Here is a 23,667-nt window from a genome sequence, read left to right on the forward strand (position 1 = left end):
GGGTCTGAGGGTATTTTGGGCCCTGGAGAAGTTTTGACATGCCTTGACATTTGTGCTTTTTTCAGTTGCTTAAAATCATATTAATGTCTAATGTCTGATTACACTGTATTCAGCACAAACTGGGCTACAATAATATGTGAGCAACATGCATGTACAGGTTTGTATTTTTGAGAAAATAATGTTTATGCATGGTTTTTGAAAAAACTAAAATTGTATGTCACTGAAATAAGGTCATATAACACATACTAAACATTTGTCCAAAATACAAATTTGAGAATTTTTGAGAACTGGATCTTGTAGCCTAGAGTTTTTGCTACAAAACTAAGTGAAAACCATCCTGATCACTCATTCATACAAAACAATATAGTAATTTAACTTTTGTAAGACACTTTTAGTGTTGATAGGTAATATGCGAGGAGGCGGGAACTATCATGAATATGGATGTATTTCACACCTGAGAGAGCCCCCTCCCCTGGGCCTATCAATCAGAGATAGAGAACGAATGTGCGGAGACTTAATGATCAAAATCAAGTTTTAAGTTAAAATTAGTAATCTGACTATATTTTTTCTTTACATCAAGACTTTACTTAATTTTAGACCTACACTACCATTTAAAAGAAGTCTCTTCTGCTCACCAAGACTGGATTTATTTGATCCAAAATACAGAAACAACATTGATATTCTGAACTCTTTTTACAATTTAAAATAACAGTTTTCTATTTAAATATATTGTAAAATGTAATTTGTGATCAAAGCTGAATTTTCATAATAAAATATAATCTAAACATTCATATTATTTTTATATCACATCATATTTATATCATTGAAATGTAACTAAAACTTGCTTATTAGGATATATTTCAAATGTCAATACTCTGAATCCTGGCTGTCAAGTCTGGAAACAGTCCCACTAGTAAAATATATACATGTTTATATAAAATAGCAAGTCAACTAATAAAAACTAATTGACTTACTTGTCTGAAATTGTATCCTCAGTTGGATCAAATCTCTCTTCAAAATACAAACGTTCATCGGCATCCCGCTCTTCTTCTGAGGAAAATGTTAAATCTTCCATACTATCCTGGAGCTTTCTCACCTATGTGTCGTTGCAAACATGCAGAAAAATGAATGAAATGTGTTTACAACCTCACCGTCGGGGGCGTGTACATTTTCGTTGATCGTCTCAGCACATTAGCGTATGAATGACGCACTCTGCTGGTGGGTGGGATCACATTACAGATAATTAGATGAGTAAAGATGAGTAAAAACTACATTGCTTTGTTTCAAACAGATTGCATTGCAGGAGAATATTTGTTGTAAATAGGAATAGTGTTATTTAAAAGTAAACATTTTAAGCTGTCTTTAGACATATGTTTCATGTTTATGTGATAAGTATTTGGTTCATTTTAGTGACGCGTTTCTGAAATATGCTCGTGAACAGAGAGACTGCTGAAAGCTCACCCTTTTTATTTGCTTTATTTTACAAAAGCACAAGATTTTGTTGTTATTGTGAGTGTACACAAATAAAAGTAGACCCTTTATAGTCTCTAATGATGTCTTACACTTATCTGTATACCCAAAATCTTGCCACTGTATTATAGTAAAATATGAGTGGTATAAAAGACCATTATTGACTTATTACTGAACTTTAAATTCCATTAACAATTATACAAGAGTTCATACATTTATCACCAGTGGTGGATAGAGTACTAAAGATCTTTACTTAAGTAAAAGTATTACTACTGAAGAAATAATTGACTTGAGTACACATACACTCACCTAAAGGATTATTAGGAACACCTGTTCAATTTCTCATTAATGCAATTATCTAATCAACCAATCACATGGCAGTTGCTTCAATGCATTTAGGGGTGTGGTCCTGGTCAAGACAATCTCCTGAACTCCAAACTGAATGTCAGAATGGGAAAGAAAGGTGATTTAAGCAATTTTGAGCGTGGCATGGTTGTTGGTGCCAGACGGGCCGGTCTGAGTATTTCACAATCTGCTCAGTTACTGGGATTTTCACGCACAACCATTTCTAGGGTTTACAAAGAATGGTGTGAAAAGGAAAAACATCCAGTATCGCGGCAGTCCTGTGGGCGAAAATGCCTTGTTGATGCTAGAGGTCAGAGGAGAATGGGCCGACTGATTCAAGCTGATAGAAGAGCAACTTTGCCTGAAATAACCACTCATTACAACCGAGGTATGCAGCAAAGCATTTGTGAAGCCACAACACGCACAACCGGATGGGCTACAACAGCAGAAGACCCCACCGGGTACCACTCATCCCCACTACAAATAGGAAAAAGAGGCTACAATTTGCAAGAGCTCACCAAAATTGGACAGTTGAAGACTGGAAAAATGTTTCCTGGTCTGATGAGTCTCGATTTCTGTTGAGACATTCAGATGGTAGAGTCAGAATTTGGAGTAAACAGAATGAGAACATGGATCCATCATCCATGTTGGATGGTGGTGGTGGTGGTGGTGGTGTAATGGTGTGGGGGATGTTTTCTTGGCACACTTTAGGCCCCTTAGTGCCAATTTGAGCATTGTTTCTGACCATGTCCATCCCTTTATGGCCACCATGTACCCATCCTCTGATGGCTACTTCCAGCAGGATAATGCACCATGTCACAAAGCTTGAATCATTTCAAATTGGTTTCTTGAACATGACAATGAGTTCACTGTACTAAAATGGCCCCCACAGTCACCAGATCAAACACAGTATTAGTATGGTGTTCCTAATAATCCTTTAGGTGAGTGTATAAGTACTGTGAAATAAGTGAGTGTGAAATGAGTCAAGTAAGAGTAAATAAGTTGTTTGCTGAAAAATTACACAAGTAATTACTTGACTTTTGAAAAGCCTTGTATTTTATGTTGACTTTTCTTCATCAGTGCTGTTTAGAATGTCAAGGTTGTCTAGACATTTTAGATGTTTGAGTTCCATCTAATCTCTGAAGCATGTTGCTTTGCCCTGAGGACTATGCCATTTTTTTATGTACTTCGTAATTGTGGTGAAAAATAAATGTAGCGAAGTTAAATACTTACATTTAATCAACTCAAGTAAAAGTACTATGACTTATTTATACTCAAAAGTAGAAACGTGAAAAATTTACTGAAATACTGTAATAATAGTGTAATAGTGGTTTGGCACCCACATAAAATAAAATACTTGTAATTGACCAGTTTTCAGTAGGCCCTGACAGAACCTGGTGACATTTTTCATTCAGATTTTGTGGGAAAATTTGTTGAATGGATATAAACATGGTAAAAAAATTTTTTTATGGAGCTTATAATCATATTATGCACTTAAGGGACTAAGGGAAATTTTATGAATGACAGGTACTCTGTGGGCCTTACCAGAAACAAACTAGACTTGCTTTATCATATACAGTATGAGTAAGATCTGTTAGTGCTTGTTAGTATTGTCTGCCAGGAACAGAAAGAAGATTTGTAATTTTAAAAGTCACATTTTATTTATATTTAGTTATGTTTGAGCTGGACAAAAATGTAGAGGACTTAATATTTTTACTTATTCACAAAGCTGCACACTGAAAATGAATAGGTGGAAATACGAGGAAGACCAACATTATGGCAGTTCTGTGCACTTTCAATGCAATCACAGAGTGATTTAGAAATGTTCACATCCTTCCAGCATAAAGATTGTTCTCATACAATATTATAAGGGATCTTCTATTCGGCGGAAAACTGCTAGAAAATTCAGGCCTCCATTTCTCTGAACCTTCTTTCCTTCTTCTGTGCAGGTTCCCAGACGACTAATTATGATGTCTTCAGCCTGTAATATGACAGTGGAAATGTCAATTTAACCAACACAATGACCATCCATCCACACCCTGAAACACATCTTATACATTTCTACTAGATAACAAATATGCAGTTACCTCATGGTGGGTTGTGCATTTAATTTAGATTTATAAAAAAAATAAAAATAAATAAAAAAATTAAAATATATATATATAAACTCAGCAAAAAACAAACGTTTTAAAGATAATTTTGTAAAAAATCCAAATATCTTTGCAGATCTTTATTATAAATGGTGTATACAATGTTTTCCATGCTTGTTCAATGAAACAAAGCATTGATGAACATGCACCTGTGGTCATTAAAACACTAACAGCTTACAGATGGTAGGCAATTAAGGTCACACATATAAAAACTTAGGACACTAAAGAGACCTTTCTACTGACTCTGAAAAACACCAAAAGAAAGATGCCCAGATCCCTGCTCATCTTAGGCATGCTGCATTGAGGCATGAAGACTGCAGGTGTGGCCAAGACAATAAATTGCAATGTCAGTACTGTGAGACACCAAGACAGCGCTACTGGGAGACAGGAAGGACAGCTGATCATCCTCACAGTGGCAGAAAATCTGTAACAACACCCATACAGGATCGGAATATCACACCTGCGGGACAGATACAGGATGGCAACAACAACAACTGCCCGAGTTACACCAGGTATGCACAATCCCTCCATCAGTGCTCAGACTGTCCGCAATAGGCAGAGAAGGCTGGACTGAGGGCTTGCAGGCCTGTTGTAAGGCAGGTCCTTACCAGACATCACCAGCAACATTGTCGCCTATGGGCACAAAGACCCTTCATAAAACTTCTAGGTATTGACTTATTACTTAACTTTTACTTCAATTAACAATTATACAAGAGGTCAAACATTTATCACCAGTGGTGGATAAGAGTACTAAAAATCTTTACTTAAGTAAAAGTATTGCTACTGAAGAAATAATTGACTTGAGTACACATATAAGTACTGTGAAATAATATGAATAAATAAGTAGTTTGCTGAAAAACTACTCAAGTAATTACTCAAATGTTTAGTTTGAAAAGCCTTGTATTTTATGTTGACTTTTCTTCATCAGTGCTGTTTAGAATTTCAAGGTTGTCTAGACATTTCAGATGTTTGAGTTTCTCAATAGCACTATAAAGTACAGTATTCTCTGTAGAATTCAACTGCATTATCAAGGGAAGCCTGGCTGACTCGTGCAAGAGATTTGTGCCAGTCTTTTTGCCACAGCGGAGTTGTTTGACTACCTCAGTGACCTCCCCCAGGGAAATAGAATCTGATACCCCATCAGCCTCCGGCTCTGCCTCTAGCATAGAGGGCGTGTTGGGATTTAGGAGTTCTTCAAAGTGTTCCTTCCACCGCCCAATAACCTCCTCGGTTGAGGTCAAAAGCGTCCCATCTGGATGGTTCCCCGTTTCCCCCTCCTAAGGTGGCGGACAGTTTTCCAGAAGCACTTTGGTGCGGACTGAAAGTCCTTCTCCATGGCTTCTCCGAACTTTTCAAACACCCACTGTTTTGCCTCCCTCACGGCCGAGGCCGCAGCCCTTCGGGCCTGTCGGTACCTTGCAACTGCCTCCGGAGACCTCCGGGACAACAAATCCCGGAAGGCCTCTTTCTTCAGTCGGACGGCTTTCCTGACCACCAGTGTCCACCACGGTGTTCGAGGGTTACCACCCCTTGCGGCACCTAAAACCTTGAAGCCGCAGCTCTCCACCGCGGCTTCGGCAATGGACGCTTTGAACATTGCCCACTCCGGTTCAATGTCCCCAACCTCCACAGGGATGCCTGAAAAGCTCTGCCGGAGGTGTGAGTTGAAGATCTCGTGGACAAGGGCCTCCTCCAAACGTTCCCAGTTCACCCACACTACTCGCTTGGGCTTCCCAGGTCTGTCCAGAGTCTTTCACCATCCCCTGACCCAACTCGCCACCAGATGGTGATTGGTTGACAGCTCTGCCCCTCTCTTCACCCGAGTACATATGGCCTCAGATCCGACGACACGATTACAAAATCGATCATCGACCTTCGGCCTACACTTATGAGCATCCTTATGTTCAAACATGGTGTTTGTTATAGATAATCCATGACTAGTACAGAAGTCTAATAACAAACATCCACTTGAGTTCAGATCAGGGAGGCCGTTGTCCCTGTAATTTCCCACGTGCGCGTTGAAGTCACCCAGCATCACTATGGAGTCCCCTACTGGGGCCCTATTCAGGACTTCATTCAGGATCTTCAAGAAGGCCAAATACTCTGAACTGCTGTTCGGTGCATATGCACAGACAACAGTCAGAGTATTCCCCCCCACAACCCGTAGGGGCGTAGGGAGGCGACCCTCTCGTCCACCAGGGTAAACTCCAACGTAGCGGGGCTCAGCCGGGGGCTCGTGAGTATCCCCACACCTGCCCGTCGCCTCACACCCTGGGAAACTCCAGAGAAGAATAGAGTCCATCCCCTATCCAGGAGTACGTTTCCAGAGCCAAAACTGTGTGTCGAAGTAAGCCCCACCAGATCCAACTGGTAACGGTCCACCTCCCTCACAAGTTCCGGCTCCTTCCCCCCAGTGAGGTGACATTCCACGTTCCTGGATATAAACATGGTAAAAAATTTTTTATGGAGTTTATAATCATATTATGCACTTAACCCTCTGGGGTCTGAGGGTGTTTTGGGCCCTGAAGAAGTTTTAAAATAAAAACATATTAATGGCTAAAGTCTGATGACACGGTTTTCAGCACAAACTGGGCTACAATATTATGTGAGCAACATGTGTGTACATGTTTGTATTTTTGAGAAAATAACGTTTATACATGGTTTTTGAAAAAACAAAATATTTAAGTCATTGAAATAAGGCCATACTAAACATTTGTCCATAAGCATTTGAGAACTGGATCTTGTAGCATATAGTTTTTGATACAAAATGATGTGAAAACCATCCTGATCACTCATTCATACAAAACAATATTTACAACTTTTGTAAAACACTTTGTGTTAGAAAGGTCATATGCGAGGAGGCGTGAACTATCATGAAAATGGATTGTAATTCACACCTGAGGAGACAAAAGACCCCTCCCCTGGGCCTATCAATGAGGAAGACTTAATGATCAAAATCAAGTTTTAAGTTAAAAGAAGTCATCTGACTAAACATTTTCTTTACATAAAGACTTTACTTCATTTTAGATCTACACTACCGTTTAAAAGTCTCTTCTGCTCACCAAGAATGCATTTTTTTTATCCAAAATACAGTAAAAACAGTGATATTTTGAACTATTTTTACAATTTAAAAGAACAGTTTTCTATTTGAATATATTGTAATTTTCAGCATAATTACTGCAGTCTTCAGTGTCACATGATCCTTCAGAAATCATAATAATATGCTGATTTTCTAATATGCGCATATTTAAAGTGCATTTTACTCATTTATACCTGAACCCATATTTGCAAGCACAAGCTTTGTTGATGATAATAAGGTTGCATAAACACTAGATAAACTAGATATAATCTAAACATTCATATTATTTTTACATCATATTACATATTACATTTATATCATACAGCATACAATTTAAATACCTGCTTTAGCCGAAACAACATTTACATGTAATTAAACTTGCTTATTTGGACATATTTAAAATTTAAATACCCTGAATCCTGGCTGTCAAGTCTGGAAACAGCCCCACTAGTAAAATATATACATGTTTATATAAAATAGCATGTCAACTAATTAAAAATAAATGACTTACTCGTCCAAAATTGTATCCTTGGCTGGATCAAGTCTCTCTTCAAAATGCAAACGTTCATCGGAGTCCCGCTCTTCTTCTGAGGAAAATGTTAACTCTTCGTCACTATCCAGGAGTTTTTTCAAACGTGCATAAAAATGAACGAACTTGTTGTTGTTAAGGCACATTCGGGGGTGTTTACCATTTGATTTGCTCATCTCAGCACATTAGTGTATGAATGGCACGCTCTGCTGCTGGGTGGATCACATTAGAGATAAATTAGCTGAGCCAGGAAAACTGCACATCGCTTTGTTTCATTCAGATTACATTACAGGAGAATAATTGTTTTGAATTTGAATCAGTTTATTTAAAAGTACACATTTTACGCTTTCTTTAGACATATGTTTCATGTTTGTGTGATAAGTATTTGCAGAGTTTCAGTTCGAAAAAATCCAGCAGGACGAGCCGGCGCATGAATGGTGCCAAAAACAAAAACATCAAGTGATTGGCAGTTCTGCGGATGGAAATGCCTTGTTGATGAGAGAGGTCAACAGAGAATGGCCAGATTGGTTCAAACTGACAAAGTCTACGGCAACACAGATAACCACTCTCTGCAATTGTGGTGAGAAGAATAGCATCTGATTTCGATTCAATATCGATTAATATCGGTGTATTTTCAGTTACAATGTCAATTTTGCTGATATATTAAAGTAATTCTCTTTCAGCTAATGCTGTAAAACAGGGGCCCTTCTAACATGGTAAATTATGAAATTATTAATTTTACAAATTGTATTTTATCATTAGTTTTTCATCATTTTGGTCACATTTGGTGCACTTCTCATGCACCTTAGGGTCTAGCAGATCCCACAAAAGCTCAATGGGGTTAAGATCTATAACACTCTTTTCCAATTAGCTCGTCCAATGTCTGTTTCTTTGCGACTCCAACCTTTTCTTTTTGTTTTCCGGTTTCAAAAGCGGATTTTTCTTACGGAAAGTGGATTCTTTTTTTGCCGTGTTGGACCTAATATTGACCTTAAAACATTTCTGTCTATTGCATACTGTGGCAACTCAAAAACAAACACAAAGACAATGTTAAGCTACATTTAATGAACCAAATAGCTTTCAGCTGTGTTTTATATAATGGCAAGTGATTTTCTAGTACCAAATCAGCAATTTAGCATGATTACTCAAGGTGTTGTGGCAGCAGATGGCAGCGGAAATGGGGCCCATCTAGATTTGATAAATTACTTTTTTCAAACAGTGATGGTGCTTTTTTTTTACATCAGTAATGTACTGATGTCACTTTATGATTTGTTTAATTCAATGAATTAAAGTACCAATTTCCTTCCAAAACTGCAAAATCTGTACTTTATACCAAATATTTGGCTGCCAGTGTTTATATATGTATATATTGTTACGTATTTATTGTTAACATGCATAATTTGTACTATTTGCATAATCTTAGCATCTGGAACCTTTTGAATTCAACACATAATTTTTACTTTAAGATACTATGTGAATTCAAACTAAACTAAATTAACACCTTGTTTTTATAGGACTAGTTATTAAATTCTGACTGTACAGAAGAGCACTTTACTGAGTTGGGACATAGCTAGTAACGTTTTTTGTTTCCCACTCCTTAACCGATATAATTTTAATTTCATCAGACACTTAATGATTTAGTCTTTTTTTTTTAACAGCTGCCACAGTTGTAGTAAAAATGTATAATACATTATTTAAAACCATAACATTTCTGTCAAAATACCATAGTTATTGTCACTATTGTAAAATTGTGATAAATGTAAGCAAGGGTGATGTGTGTAAAAAAAAAAGAAGCTATTTTGGCGCATACAGAGTGTTTTCTTTTTTCCTCGTCAGTGCTGAATAGAATGTCGGGCTGTCCAGCTTTTTGAGAAGATTGACTTCTAGGGATGCACCGAAATTTTGGGCTGCCAAAATTTTCAGCCGAAAATGGCACTTTCGGTTTTTGGCCGAAAGAGAAAAAAGGCCGAAAATATGAGCCGAAAATACCTCCTCGCCCCGCCCCTCAGTGCTCAGATTTCACTCTGGATCGATCTAGCCCTTATCACGGCGCTACCAAACAAAGGCCGATCATGTCAGCGGTGTGGAAATTCTTCAAAGTGTCTGATAAGGACATCAAATTTGCGATCTGCAGTGTTTATTCAGCAGAAATGTCAGATATATATATTGCTGTACAGAGTACAGCAAGAGATTCTACAGGAAAGTGTCACAACTAGCGCAGCTACAACACAACTTGAGGCATATCTAGTGGAACTATGCCAGAAGCGACAATCCCCTTGACTACGGTCGCATAAACAAAGACCGCTTTCCTTTGCTTGCGCGGATTGCGCACAGGTATTTATCTGCCCAAGCACCAGCACAGAGAGTGAGAGCCTGTTCTTAAAGTGTACATATGTTTACATAAACAGAATAGAGCACTGATCTATATATATAATTATATATTATAGTTATATATAGATTAGTGGAATAGAGGCCCTCTGCCATTCTGTGTTCTGCCTTTTGTTTTAATTAAAATTACTGTTGCATATTTAAACTTTTTGAAAGATGTTAGCTAAGTTCATTACTTGACTGTTGTTTTTCATATAATAGTTTTCTAAAACTTTACATTATTTGGATAATTGTTAATAAAATCTATAAAATTAGATTTTTACAGAACTGAAAGAAGAAGAATATTTAATATAGTTTTAATATATTTTTTGTCCAATTTTGGTGTTACTTTCAATAAAAGTGTGATTTATCTTATTGGTTTGTAGTTTTTCAATTCAGATTCATTAAATTCATGAAATTAATGAAAATGTATAAAATTAAAGGGGTCATGACATGGGTTTTTTTATTGTATTATTATGTTCCCTTAGGTGCAATTATAGTATTAATATATTTTTTTTTAAGAAAAACTTTTAAAATCTAGTGATTTATGACCTTTTCCCACCCTGTTTCTCATCCTCTGATTCAAACAGTCTGTTTTGGGGGCGTTTTCCATTTAAGACTTCAGTGTTAACGCCCACTGTTATGATTGGCTAACGTCAGTGCCTATGTATCAATTATTGACGCCCCAGCCAGAACAATATGCAAGTAAACTAAGTAAAAACACTGTGATTATTCATAATGAATGAAATTGCGCTTTAAAAAGTAGTTTAAAGTTTAAAATAGATTACTTACAGTTTGCGTTGTCGTTGTTCCCAGAATAGTCGGCACGGACTTATCTTTGAGCAACAGTTTTCTGGCAAAGCCAGCATCATATTGAGATTTGTTCTCAAAACAGTCATCCTTAAAATGTACAGAACAAACGCTTAAGTTAACACTGCCGTGACTGGGACATCCGCAAAAAATAAACTGTATCCATTTTTCCCTGACGTCTGGATCTTTTGGCAGCTTATTCAGAGGTTTTGTTTGACCACAGCCAGGAACAGCACATCTGTGTGGCATCGTAATTTTCCTGTGCACAAGTAGTCTCTGTCAGAGCTCGCTGTCCATCGACTGAACACTTGTGAGGCGCACGGCGATACGAAATGAGCGTAGTTGTCTTGCGCTTAAAGCGTAGTTATCTTGTGTTGGAGGCGGTCATATGCAAACGCTGGTATGTCACTTCTAACGTCACGTCACTTCTAACCATGAATCCAGAACGAGCTGTATTTTGAGCTTGATTAAATAAATGATTCGTTTAGAATGGGGAGGACGTCTTAAAATATTAAACTTGCAGGACGTTTTAATGATACAAAGACCTCTTATATACCAAAAGATCAAGGCAAATTTGGTTTCTCATGTCATGACCCCTTTAATACAATTATACACACCATTTTTTTTAAATAGGTAAAAATTTCGGTTTCGGTTTTCGGCCAAGTGCATCCTGGATTTTCGGTTTCGGCCCAGAATTTTCATTTCGGTGCATCCCTATTGACTTCCTCAATAGCACTTTAAACTAGGAATTTTCTGAATTCAAATGGGCTTTAAGTTTAGAAGTCTGCACCATAGTATTAAGTGATTTGCTCTGCACTATCCCATCTCTGGAGTGCTAATAGCGAGGGAAGCCCGGCTGAAGCACCCGCTCCAGAATTACACTAGAATAGAGCAGAGAGCATTACTTGCACAAGCTTCTGTGATGTCTCGTGCCACACTTATGTGAAAACCAGGCCACAACTGCACTGCACAAATGCGTTTAAAGCATTTCAATGGCTGGAGGGCAGCTTTGGCAGCCCTATAGCGCAAAATGTAGACACGTGTGCATGTGCTTTACTTGAATCGATCTTAGGATTTAAGAATTGATATCGAGATTGTTCAAATGAAGATTGCGATGCATCAGAAAATCGATATTTGTTTTTTTAATATTTGTCTATTTTTTTGATATTTGTCTATTAAGGTCATCTAGTAGCTTGGGTTATTGGCTCCTCATTATGCTTTTTCACTGTAAAAAAAAAATCAGTAATTTGAATGGTAAAAGAATGTAAAAATGCTACCGAAAAAAAGTTAAATGGTTATGGTAGTTACCTTAACATATACGGTCAAAATGACAATATATTTAACAAGACAAATAAAATGACACAGTAAAACTGTAAAAAAAAATGTAATTAACTGTAAAAATGTATAGAAATATATATATATATATATATATATATATATATATATATATATATATATATATATATATAAAAAGAGAAAACATTTTACGGTAAACTATTGCTAAAATTATGGTAAAAAACAATAATTGGTCCCTACATTGCCCATTACATTTTCTTACATTTTATGGAAATAGTTATGTTTCTTCTTATTTTTAATATTAGTTATGCACATTGGGGTGTTCGGTGTTATTTTATGAAGTTTAGTTTATTGCATTATTTTAGTGTTACACACTTTGTGATTGTGTTTTGCGTTTGGGTGAGTGACACTGTGCATGTTTCTACATGTGTATTAATGCTTCTGGAAGGGCCACTCTAGATGACCTTTAAGTCGTCATATGGCTTTTTGTAGTTACTAGGGTGATTTTTGTGATTTGTGATTTACTATCGTGATTACATCCCGTAAAGCCTGAATGATTACCGTATTTTGTACAGTAAATTTCTGGCAACTACAACTGCTGGTATTTTGCCATAAATTTTACAGAATTAGTTTTTTACACTGCACTATTTATCATCTTTCCTTTAAGCTATGGGCATAGATTTATCTGGTTAGTAAGTGATTTCAAATAGTCAGACGCATCCCTTTATCAGGACTCAACAAAAGATTGTTTTTGTTCTGTTCCAGTCGGGCCAGTAGCTTAGATTTGTCCTTGCCCTGCCAACACTCTTACTAAGGCTATCAAATTAAAAAAAACATTTAAGTGTCCTTGTGAATCATAGTGGCAAAATTATATACACTCACATGAGATGAAGACTCCAGTAATATCAGCAGCCCAATAAAAGCCATTTAATTTTACATTGAGCAGTTTGCCCCCTCTTGAGCGCTGCCACCTTGATGTCACATGACAACCTGTGTCATGCAATTGACCAAGTAATTATACCTATAATAATAATAATAAACAACAAAACAAGCAAACTAAACAAAATAACAAACACCAGACAGTCCAAACTGAATAAGTGAAAGTGGAAGGATAAAATGTTTAAACAAGAGATTCCTGCAGGAGTAATGAAACAAACCGCAACAACCTGGATCTCTCGTAGATCATCGATAAACACTGTGACAACAAACACATAATGGTTACAGCCACCAGCCAATTGCATTGCTCAACAACACTGAAAATTTGGTTTGGATTGAATCAAAGAATGTCCATTATACATGTATTTACACGTGTTGTATGAACAGACTAAAAGTACCAAAAACAAGATAAAAAAAATGCACACTTTGGAGTAAAGCGGCAGCAGTTAACAAACAAACCTCACGCGTCCATGATGATAGGTGTCAGTTAGGCATGTAACGATGTACAAATTTCAAGATATGATACGATGCACAGCCTTACGATATGATATGATACAAGCACCCACAAATGTTTATCTCAAACTTATTCATGATTTTGACAAATGTCTTAAATTATAAATGCCACGAAAGTGTTTCAGCTGTGTGAGCAACACACAGTTTATACCGTGAAGAAAACAACACAGATATGCGTTACTAAGGGTTCAAATGCAAACTAAGGGATCTCAATATGTGTTTAAAGATTGACACAGTGACCTAAACATTTTTTTTTTATGACGCAACACACCCGAGACGTGACACAAGCATGTCTGACGCAGGTCGTATGGTAGGGTGACCACCTGTCCTGCATTTCATAAGAAAACACTGAACATGAGCAGCGCAGCCTTTTTTTCTTGCCAGAGCGGGAAAACACTGGAAAAAAAACTGCAACAGAAAAATGGGTCTATCCGGAGCTCCTGAGAAGAAAAAGTGTCTTTGTTCGTATAATAAAGAATTGGAGAAAATATATACATGGTTAAAACCAGTTACAGGTGACCCTAAAAAAGGAGAGTGCAGGGTATGCCACCGAAGTTTCACGGACAGCTCTGCTGAAGCATTTCAGTGCCCCAAACATGACAGCTCTGATATCTTTGGCTTTAATCATTCCTGTCACCAACGTGTTCATGGAGAGGGTGTTTTCACTGATGACAGCTGCGTGGACAGAGACAAGGAACTGAGCATCTGTGGACCTCATCAAAAGTGAACTCCTGGTGAAAGTGAACACCTACACCTGCCAGGAGTTCTACAGTCATAATGCATGAGAAGGCCCTACTCGAAGCAGCCAGATCAGACCAAAAAAATTTAATTCAAGATGCACTAAATCCGGTAAGAACGCATTTAATCTTTCTAGTCTTTAATAATGGAATTGATGTGCTTATTTGGAAATGTGCTTTTTAACGAATAGATTATTATTTTCACTTCATTATATTTACATTGAGTAGGTCTGAGCTGTTAAAATTTGTTTGTATCGTAGACCTTATGCCAAACTGAGTGACGTTCACAGCGCCGCCATTAACATTTAACATCACTGCAAAAATACATCTAATATGAAATCAATATTTATTCACCTAGTACAATAATAGTAAGTTATCTCTCCCTCGTGTCCCGCAAAATCAGGTCTGCTGACCTGCAACAGAGCAATAGTCAGGTGGTCACCCTATATGTACCCCTGGCTTGTTTCTAAAAAAAAATTATAATGTCTGACGCAGGTGTACATTGATGTGTTCTTAAACAAGCCCTCATAATATATCTCCAACTGATTGACAAATTCACTTGTGAAATGGATTGCTGTGAACTGTATGCCAATGATTGACTTATGATCAATAATATGGTAGTAAACAATGCATTGTATTCTAAAGCCACTTTTATATTGTTTTATCAATGATTAACTCTTCTGCTACAAGAATGTAATGCATTTTAATTATCTGAATATTTTTTTATTTTATATATGTACTTTTTTAATATTTAAAGATAACTATGTATAATTATTTCATCATTATGTATTGAATTATTGTTATATGAGGAGCTTTCTCAGCAAATATTTGCATTCGCGATTAATTAATCGGGACACCATGTAATTAATTCGATTAAAAATTTGAATCGATTGACAGCCCTAGTCTTATGTGATCGCAGGATACTTCGTTGTTGTTTTTTTGATAGGTATGACTCATAACTTATAAGCATCTTGCTGTGTATGTCACGTTCTGTGTCCGCTGAGAGAGACAGCTGTTTCTGCCTCACAAATACACCGATTTGTGTGATGGCGGCATAAATAAAACAACATGTTTGATGTACTGTAGAACCAGGATATGACATCGTTGTTTGGCAAATTCAACAAGCTGTACCGCTACAGTATAATTTATTTGCCGTTTGCCATCGATCTTCTTGCTTATGTACTATAAGTGTGTTGCTGTTTTCCTCAGAGCCGCCTCTCCGGGGAGGAGATGTTCCGCAGCTCTCAATAATGTGCTGTTGAATTTAATTACATAATACCTTGACTGACTAGCCCTAGTTTTGGACTCGACTCTAGAATCCACATTTTCCTCACTTCACTTCCGGCACAATTACAATAAGAGAATTCCTGTAGAATGCTCCTCACTTCCGCCTAGTTGTTATTATCGGCAAGACAATGTTTCTGGTGATGGTAAACTGCCAATTCCTGAAACTTTCCGAGTTGCACCAGATGTCATAAGCTGAAGTTGCATTAACCAATTTTTCCATCATGTATCGATTTTTTTTAAACATTGACGGATAATATCAAATGCTGTCTGTCATTTTGACAGATAAAAGACGATGAAACCTATTGTTGGGCCTCATGTATTCAGATACAAGACAAAGGCAGGCCTAACACAGTCGTAAAGCCTGACCGAGGCCTACAAAAACAAAGTCATAAATCTTGCTGATAAAAACCATGCCAAAATCAAACAAAGGGAGTACAAAACCGACTACAAATCCCAAGAAGCCTTGCTCACTTTACAACTGTATGAAATTCCAAAGGATCGAACTCAACTCCTATTGGATGAGGCACTCAACAGAACGCACCTCAACTATGATGTCATCAGGAGTAGAAATACCTCGGAAATCGTTCTGTACCTTGCTTCCAGTGACTTTGCTCGCCGTGCATAGACGCAGTTAATCGCTGCTCTCAGGTGTTGCCTCGTTGCACAAGGAAGTAACGTGCAACTTGAAACTGCGGCCATACAATCTCCATCTCGCTGGATGAGTTGGGATTACTCTCACCGAACACTGTAACGGAGCCGAAGAAGAGCGCCGAGCAATCTTCCAAGCAATCTTCATCCGTTTGCCTGCAGAAGTGAAGAAGAATTCCCTTCCCTCTTCAATCAAGTTGACGTTGCTGATTTCTCCGCCAGCCTGGCTAGAATCAGCAGCCGTACCGCCTGCCAACAGAGCGAGGAAACGGCCTCCCGTCATCACCCGAGCCTCGAGGAACTGAGTCGGAGTCGAACGACGGATGAACACACGTTCTATCCAAGTAAGAGGTTAACATCTGGGCAGAGATACGATATTTAGGTGTGTTAAACTTTTTGATCAAGTTTATTGTTTGTACAGTTTACGGACCGCCGAGTCCGCTCATTGTTGCTAATAATACTCAAGGTATTAATGTAACATACTGTTATCACAAATGAGAGTTTGCTGTATTGTAATCCAACTACGTTGGACTGTTGTGTATTTACGCCATTGCGGATGAGACCGGCACACTGTGTTTATCCATTAAAGGACCAGAGGTCGTGGGCTCGTTCACCGTATCTCTGAGTGATGAACTAACAGTTGCCTTCTCTCCCACGATCACGAAACCGGCTTCAGCACCGCCACTTTATTCTCTCTCTGTCATACTAACCACACACACGCGACCCCTAATAAACATATGCTATTAGATAACTTTGTGTTAAAGCTCAGCTTTGTCCCCAGGTTATCGTGCAAGCGGAGACACGCTGTAAACGGGCAGACCCCATTAACCGGCTTCTCTACGGCCACATTCGCGGCCATACTCTCTGGCCGGAAATCTCATGTGACGTACTCTCCACGAGAGTCACGTCCGCCATTTCGTGTGTGTCACTCCTCTCTCTCTCACACACACACACACTCCTCATGTGTTATAGGCTTATTTTGGTTACCGTATCTAATCAAGTCACTGTTTAGTTTGTAGTTGAATGTCGGAAGTTTATTGACTGCATTGTATTGATTATTAATTGATATTATATTTTCAATAAACTTCGTTATAATTAAAAGGGAAGTGTTTTGGTTTGTTTTGCATACACATGTGTCAAAGGCTGGCAGGGGATGCCAGTGCTCAAATTCAAACCTTCATTGTTTCCTTTTGAATCTTGATGATCTATGGACATCAATTTTCCTAAGAGAACAATCTAATATTGAGACTGTTATACTGTCTGGTTATTAATCCCTGATTCCAGGGTGGTGCCCAGTTGACATTAATCCTAATTAATATTCTATTGATTTTGATAATTGACAAGTAACTTTGATGATTGTTTTAATAATTCATTATTACCTTTGATCATAATTAATATTCTATTGAATTTGATGACTGTTGATTTAAAGGATTAAAAAGCTAACATTGATTCTAATCAATGTTCTATTGATTTTAATAATTGATAATTATCTATGATAATTATTAATTATTGCTAATAACCAAACCCGCTCCTAAACTGTGAGCCCTACACTATTTAAACTGAGCACATCGGTTTTCATTTTAACCATCATAGCTTCTCTCGCAATGCGGTGTGTGTGTGTGTGAGAGAGAGAAAGATCATTCTCAGCAGTCACCAGTGTTTTTCCTATATGCATTCAGGAGCTCCGCTGCGCCACTGCTGAATTATGAGCCCAGCTATAATCTATTGACATTTCACATGGTTTATTAATATCCATGACGCAATGTAACACTTGCCAGCACCAGTCAGTGGCATGCTTGTACTGGGTGCAGTCAAATGGGACAAATGTATGAAGTGAAAGTGACCCCTCTATATACACGCACGTATTCACAGTGGCATCATCATATAGCTGCCTATCAAAGGCTGTTCATGAGTGCGTCCACATACACAACAGAGAAGCAGAGGACCTGACATGATACCTCTTCTAGTGGAAAGACTTTTACTCTGATAATGTCTTTGGCAAAGATAGTAGAAATATAGGGCTCCAGACTGCGAAATGGTTGCATCTTGCAATCATTGTTCCTGCTGGGGAGACTTATTTATTTATTTATTGAGGTGGTTACACTAGAAATTGCGAACTCTTGTTGATTATGCGCGATGCGTCCGTTTTCTGTTTTGTATAAGAAAAATGGAATATAACAGCAAAAGCCACTAACCGGATCAACTATCAACCAGCTCAATGAACCGAGCAGCGCCAGTGCAGTCTCACCCATGCAGCGCAAATCATTATAAACGGCGCTGTGAGAAAGTGGCACGAAACTCATTTGAATTTGGCTGTGGAAAAAACATGAAAACACTTAGTGTCTCTTGCCTTGGGGATTAAACGAGCTTAAACCATGTTTATCTGCACACCATTATTAACAACACTAACCAGAACATAAATTATAAGGCTGTACAAACAACACAGTGTTGAAAATGGTATTTTGGCAGATGTGCAATGTTATATTCATAATAAATATTTGTATATTTATATAATCCTATCAAAAAATGTATTTGTTTCAAATATGTCTGTTTCAAAAGGTTTCTATTTTGTTCTTATAGTTTCTAAATGTATATGTAAAGTTCCTGTGTTGTCTGCCCTATGTTCTCTGTTTCACCCATCACGTTTATGTCATGTTTCCGTGTGGTCTGCTCCGTGTTTTCCATTTCACTCGTCACCGATCCCGTTCCATGTCACGTTTTCCCTGTTGTCCACCCTGAGTCTCACTGTCTGTGTAGAAAACTTCAATTCCCACAATTCCCGGCCTCCCTACTGCCTGCACTCATCATTGTTCTCACCTGTGTCTCGTTTAGTCTTTATTGTGTCCTTGTGTATTTAAACCCTGTTTGTTCCTCCATTCCCTTGTCGGTCGTTGTATTTGATGTTCCATGTTTCCAATGTTTTATGCCTGCTCTTGTTCCCTTGTTTGATCGTTCGTGGATGTTTCGTGTTCATGTGTTTATTTCATTTTCCCATCGTGGACCTTTAATTTGTTCCAGTGTCTTGTGTTCCTCTATTATTTAATAAAACCGCTTTTGGATCCGCACCTCTCGTCTGTCTTGTCCAGCTTCCACACCATTCGTGACAGTGTAGTTCCAGTCATTTCATAACATAAATGCCATAGTTTGTTTTGTTGAAGTTACTTACTATCATAGTGAGGAGCCATGCTTGGTTTTACCAGTGACTAACTGTGATCTAGTTACAAATATCAATTAACTATGGACACTAATTGAGGAATGTAAAGCAGTCAACGGAAAGGAGGCGAGAACCGGCTTGACGATATAAATAATATTTTAATATAAACTTAAAAGACAACATAAACACACACGACGAAATGTCCATAAACGATCTCTCTCTCCCGCATGATCCTCTGCAGTTGACCTTTATCCCTCTCGGAGGCTTGATTAGCCTAATACGGGACCGGGTGTGTAGGATTACGGCCCGGCCCTGCCCTCTGCCCTGCCACAAGGAACTATGACAAATTTTCATAATGATTATGGACCAAGCAATCAGTTTTTCTTCGGTGTAAAATCTGTTCTAGAATCTACTCTTTGATTGTAGGAAAAAGTAACTGGCTTTGTTTGCCTTCAGAAATTCGAAGAGATGACTGTCTATATTTCTATAATTAATTATAATTTTATTTGTTTTAATTAAGGACAAAAAATAATTATTTTTGCACTGTTGCTACCAAATCAGGTGCTGGTGCCACAATCTGTAGAACTTAGTGGCACTAGTCTGGAGCCATGTTGTGACATGTATGTTTTGTTAGATAGGTTTTTAATTTCTATTGCTGTTTCTTTAATAAAAATAGCAAAAGTGATTTTCTGAGCCCTTCAAGTGCCTAATTTTAAGCTATTATTCTACCAATGTGCATAAATACGGGTCCAGCCTTGGAGGTCCGTGGACACACACAAAGCAGCTGAAAAATAATTATTGGGGAAACACTGAGTCACCATGAGAAAAAATTGACATTTAAATGCAAAAACAAATGCAAAATAAAAGTAACTTTGCTTAACACTGTGAATTATTAAATAGAACCTAGGGTGACCATACGTACATCCTCTTTTTTCCAGAAGTCTTCTTTTTCAGACTTTAAAAAGTGTCCGGACAGGATTTCTAAATTGCCTATAATGTCCGATTTGGTTTTGTTTTCATATGGAAATGCTCTCTGCAATTATTATATATTTTTTATGTGTGCGCAACTAGAAACCCGATGAAACAGGTAGTTTCTCTCTCTCTCTCTCTCTCTCACACACACACACACACTCACACAGCATGAGTGCAGAAAGAAAGTGAGAGAGCCCTGTGTGTAATGAGTAAATTTACCTTGTGAATGTGTACTTCTCTATTAGGGGATTGCCATCAAAATCATATGTCCGTAAACGGTTTAAGTGAGAAAAGGATTTTATAGTGGATATAAAAAGTCTACACACCCCTGTTAAAATGCCAGATTCTTGTGATGTAAAAGAATGAGACAAAACATAAATCATGTCAAAACCTTTTCCACCTTTAATGTGACCTATAACGTGAGCAATTCAATTGAAAAACAAATTGAAATCTGAGGGGGGAAAAAAACCTCACAATAACCTGGTTGCATAAGTGTGCACACCCTTAAACTAATACTTTGTTGAAGCACCTTTTGATTTTATTACACCACACAGTCTTTTTGGGTAGGAGTCTATTAACATGGCACATCTTGACGTGGCAATATTTGCCCACTCTTCTTTGTAAAAGCGCTCCAAATCTGTCAGATTGTGAGGACATTTCCTGTGCACAGCCCTCTTCAGATCACCCCACAGAAGTTCAATTGATTCAGGGCTGGGCTATTCCAAAACGTTAATCTTTTTCTGGTGAAGCCATGTGTGCTTTGGGTCGTTGTCGTGCAGCTTTCTAACGGACGCCTAAAGGTTTTGTGCCAAAATTGCCTGGTATTTTGAACTGTTCATAATTCCCTCCACCCTGACTAAGGCCCCAGTTCCAGCTGAAGAAAAACAGCCCCAAAGCATGATGCTGCCACCACCATGCTTCACTGTGGGTATGGTATTCTTTGGGTGATGTGCAGTGTTGTTTTTGCGCCAAACATACCTTTTGGAATTATGGCCAAAAAGTTCAACCTTGGTTTCATCAGACCATAACACATTTTTATGTGTTTTATGTTTTTTTATTTTTGCAAACTTCAGCCGGGCTTGAATGTTTTTCTTTGTAAGAAAAGGCTTCCGTCTCACCACCTTAACCCATAGCCCATTCATATGAAGAATACGGGAGATTGTTGTCACATAGCACACAGCCAGTACTTGCCAGAAATTCCTGCAGTTCCTTTAATGTTGCTGTAGGCCTCTTGGAAGCCTCCCTGATCAGTTTTCTTCTCGTCTTTTCATCAATTTTGGAGGGACGTCCAGTTCTTGGTAATGTCTCTCTTGTGCCATATTTTCTCCACTTGATGATGACTGCCTTCACTGTGTTCCATGGTATATCTAATGCTTTGAAAATTATTTTGTACCCTTCTCCTGACTGATATCTTTCAACAATGAGATCCCTCTGATGCTTTGGAAGCTCTCTGCGGACCATGGCTTTTGCACACTGTACTCCTTTTGAGGTTCAATGTTCTGCACTGATTTGGTTTTTGGGTAACATATTACATGAAGTGACTATTGTAATAACAGTCAATTATGCATAATTACAATCAACTAACCCTAACACTAAACCCACAGTAAGTATATGTTGTTAATTAGTAATAATCAGTAATTACTTGTGTAATTACTTTGTAACAAGGACACTGTAAAATAAAGTGTAACCAGTTTTGTATTTTTTAAGCCCAGAAATAGTTGTGTACTCATTGTAATGAATAATGCCCAATTTTATGTATATGTGACTGATGGGACTATTCTGTAATTACCTTATGTACTGCTCTAGAAAGGAAGATATTTATCTATCAGGCATTTAAAAAAGTAATAAAGGCTGTGCATAATTATAAATAATTTATTTTACCATCTCTACTTCCCTGGTAATTTATTATTCAGCTTAACACTCTCTAAATCAGGGGTCTGTTTTTCATACAATAAAAAATGATATATTCTGAAAGCTTCTTTTAACATTACCCGTTCATGTGCTAAGAGTGTCATGATACGGGTCTCAATGGTTTGTCCGCCAATGGTTTGGCTTTGAATGAATGAATAAACGTAACATTAATATAGCACTTTTCAGACACTATACTGAAAGCGCTTTACATTGTGAACAGGGAACGGCAGCCATAGTGCACATGTACGCTCACCACAAACCAGCTACTGGTGGAGAGGAGATTAGAGTGATATAGCCAATTTATAGATGGCTATTATTAGGAGGCCATGATTGATACTGGTCCATGGAAGGAATTTAGCTAGGACACCAGGGTTACAACCCTACTCTTTAAGTGACCTGGGACCACAGAGGGTCAGGAGCTCAGTTTAACATCTCATCCGAAGGACGTTGCTTTTTTACAGTACAGTGTCCCCATCACTATACTGGGGCATTAGGACCCACATAGACCACAGAGTGTGCGCCACCTGATGACCTCTCTAATACCTCTTCAAGCAGCAACCTTAGTTTTCCCCAGGAGGTCTCTCATCCAGGTACTGACCAGGCTCAACCCTGCTTGGCTTCAGTAGGCAACCAGTTTAGTACAGTGTGATATATGGCTGCTGACTTTCCATTCAGCACACATCTGAATAAAACAGGCTGAAAGACTATAATAAATGATTACTGCAAGAGCTAGATTTGCATGCAGGTGTGAGGGACTTCAGCATTTCTAAATTACACAAATAAAACAAATTTTTGTCAGTCACTTGCTTCTACTTGTGTGTCAATGATGCCGAGAACTATGTTGGGATTTTATTGAAGTTAATCACTGAGAAGGTTTGCTCGCAAACTTAGCACCAAAGAGCACAAGCAGCCTCAAGAACAGACACAGAGTGTCCGTATCACACTTTCCCTTGAGCAGAATATCACACTAGAGATCGCGAAGTTTAGAAGGCGAAAATGGGAAAGAGTGCACTCGCATAAATTATTGTGGAGGCATCTTAGGTCCAAATGCAAGATAACTGAAATGTTTCAGGATAAATGAGCTGCTGGGATCTGGAGAGCTGGATCTGGCCTGCATGCTGTTGTTTGCCCAGGTCTGTTCTAACAGCTCATAATGAACCAATCCACATACCTTGGTAAACCTGTAATTTGGAAACTCATTTTATTTATGCCTATTGCAGAACGTTATTCTGTGTGTTGAAAAACAGCACGGGTGGATGCAAAAACATGTTCAGTGTGAACAGCCCCATATTTTCATGACATAGCACTAGTTCAAGTTTCTCAAAGTTACCCCTCAAAAGTTGATTCGATACAGTTTTACCGCTTGCGGAATTTATCCTACTGATTTAGTGAGAGCGCAGTTCGAATGAATTGTACTTAATCACAAATCAATTCAGACCGTTTTACAAGCCTGTTTAGCCAAT

At 38.1% G+C, this 23,667-nt stretch overlaps 1 protein-coding gene across 2 annotated transcripts in view; it reads right to left on the bottom strand.

The window, feature by feature from the left end:
* Positions 1-3,445: 3,445 nt before the first annotated feature.
* Positions 3,446-23,667, bottom strand: part of mettl1 (methyltransferase 1, tRNA methylguanosine) — a 104,552-nt gene continuing 84,330 nt past the window's right edge. Inside the window, exons 6-7 of one of the 2 annotated variants that reach the window (XM_052102069.1) lie at positions 4,209-4,389; positions 3,446-3,796 (exon numbers count right to left, since the gene is read on the bottom strand). In XM_052102069.1, coding sequence (XP_051958029.1) covers positions 4,252-4,389 — 138 coding nt within the window. In that variant the 3' untranslated portion in view covers positions 3,446-3,796; positions 4,209-4,251. The remainder of the gene's footprint in view (positions 3,797-4,208; positions 4,390-23,667) is intronic. The other variant, XM_052102070.1, reaches the window with a different exon arrangement.

The sequence above is a fragment of the Xyrauchen texanus genome, chromosome 32, assembly GCF_025860055.1.
Source record: "Xyrauchen texanus isolate HMW12.3.18 chromosome 32, RBS_HiC_50CHRs, whole genome shotgun sequence".
Classification (NCBI taxonomy): Eukaryota; Metazoa; Chordata; class Actinopteri; order Cypriniformes; family Catostomidae; genus Xyrauchen; species Xyrauchen texanus.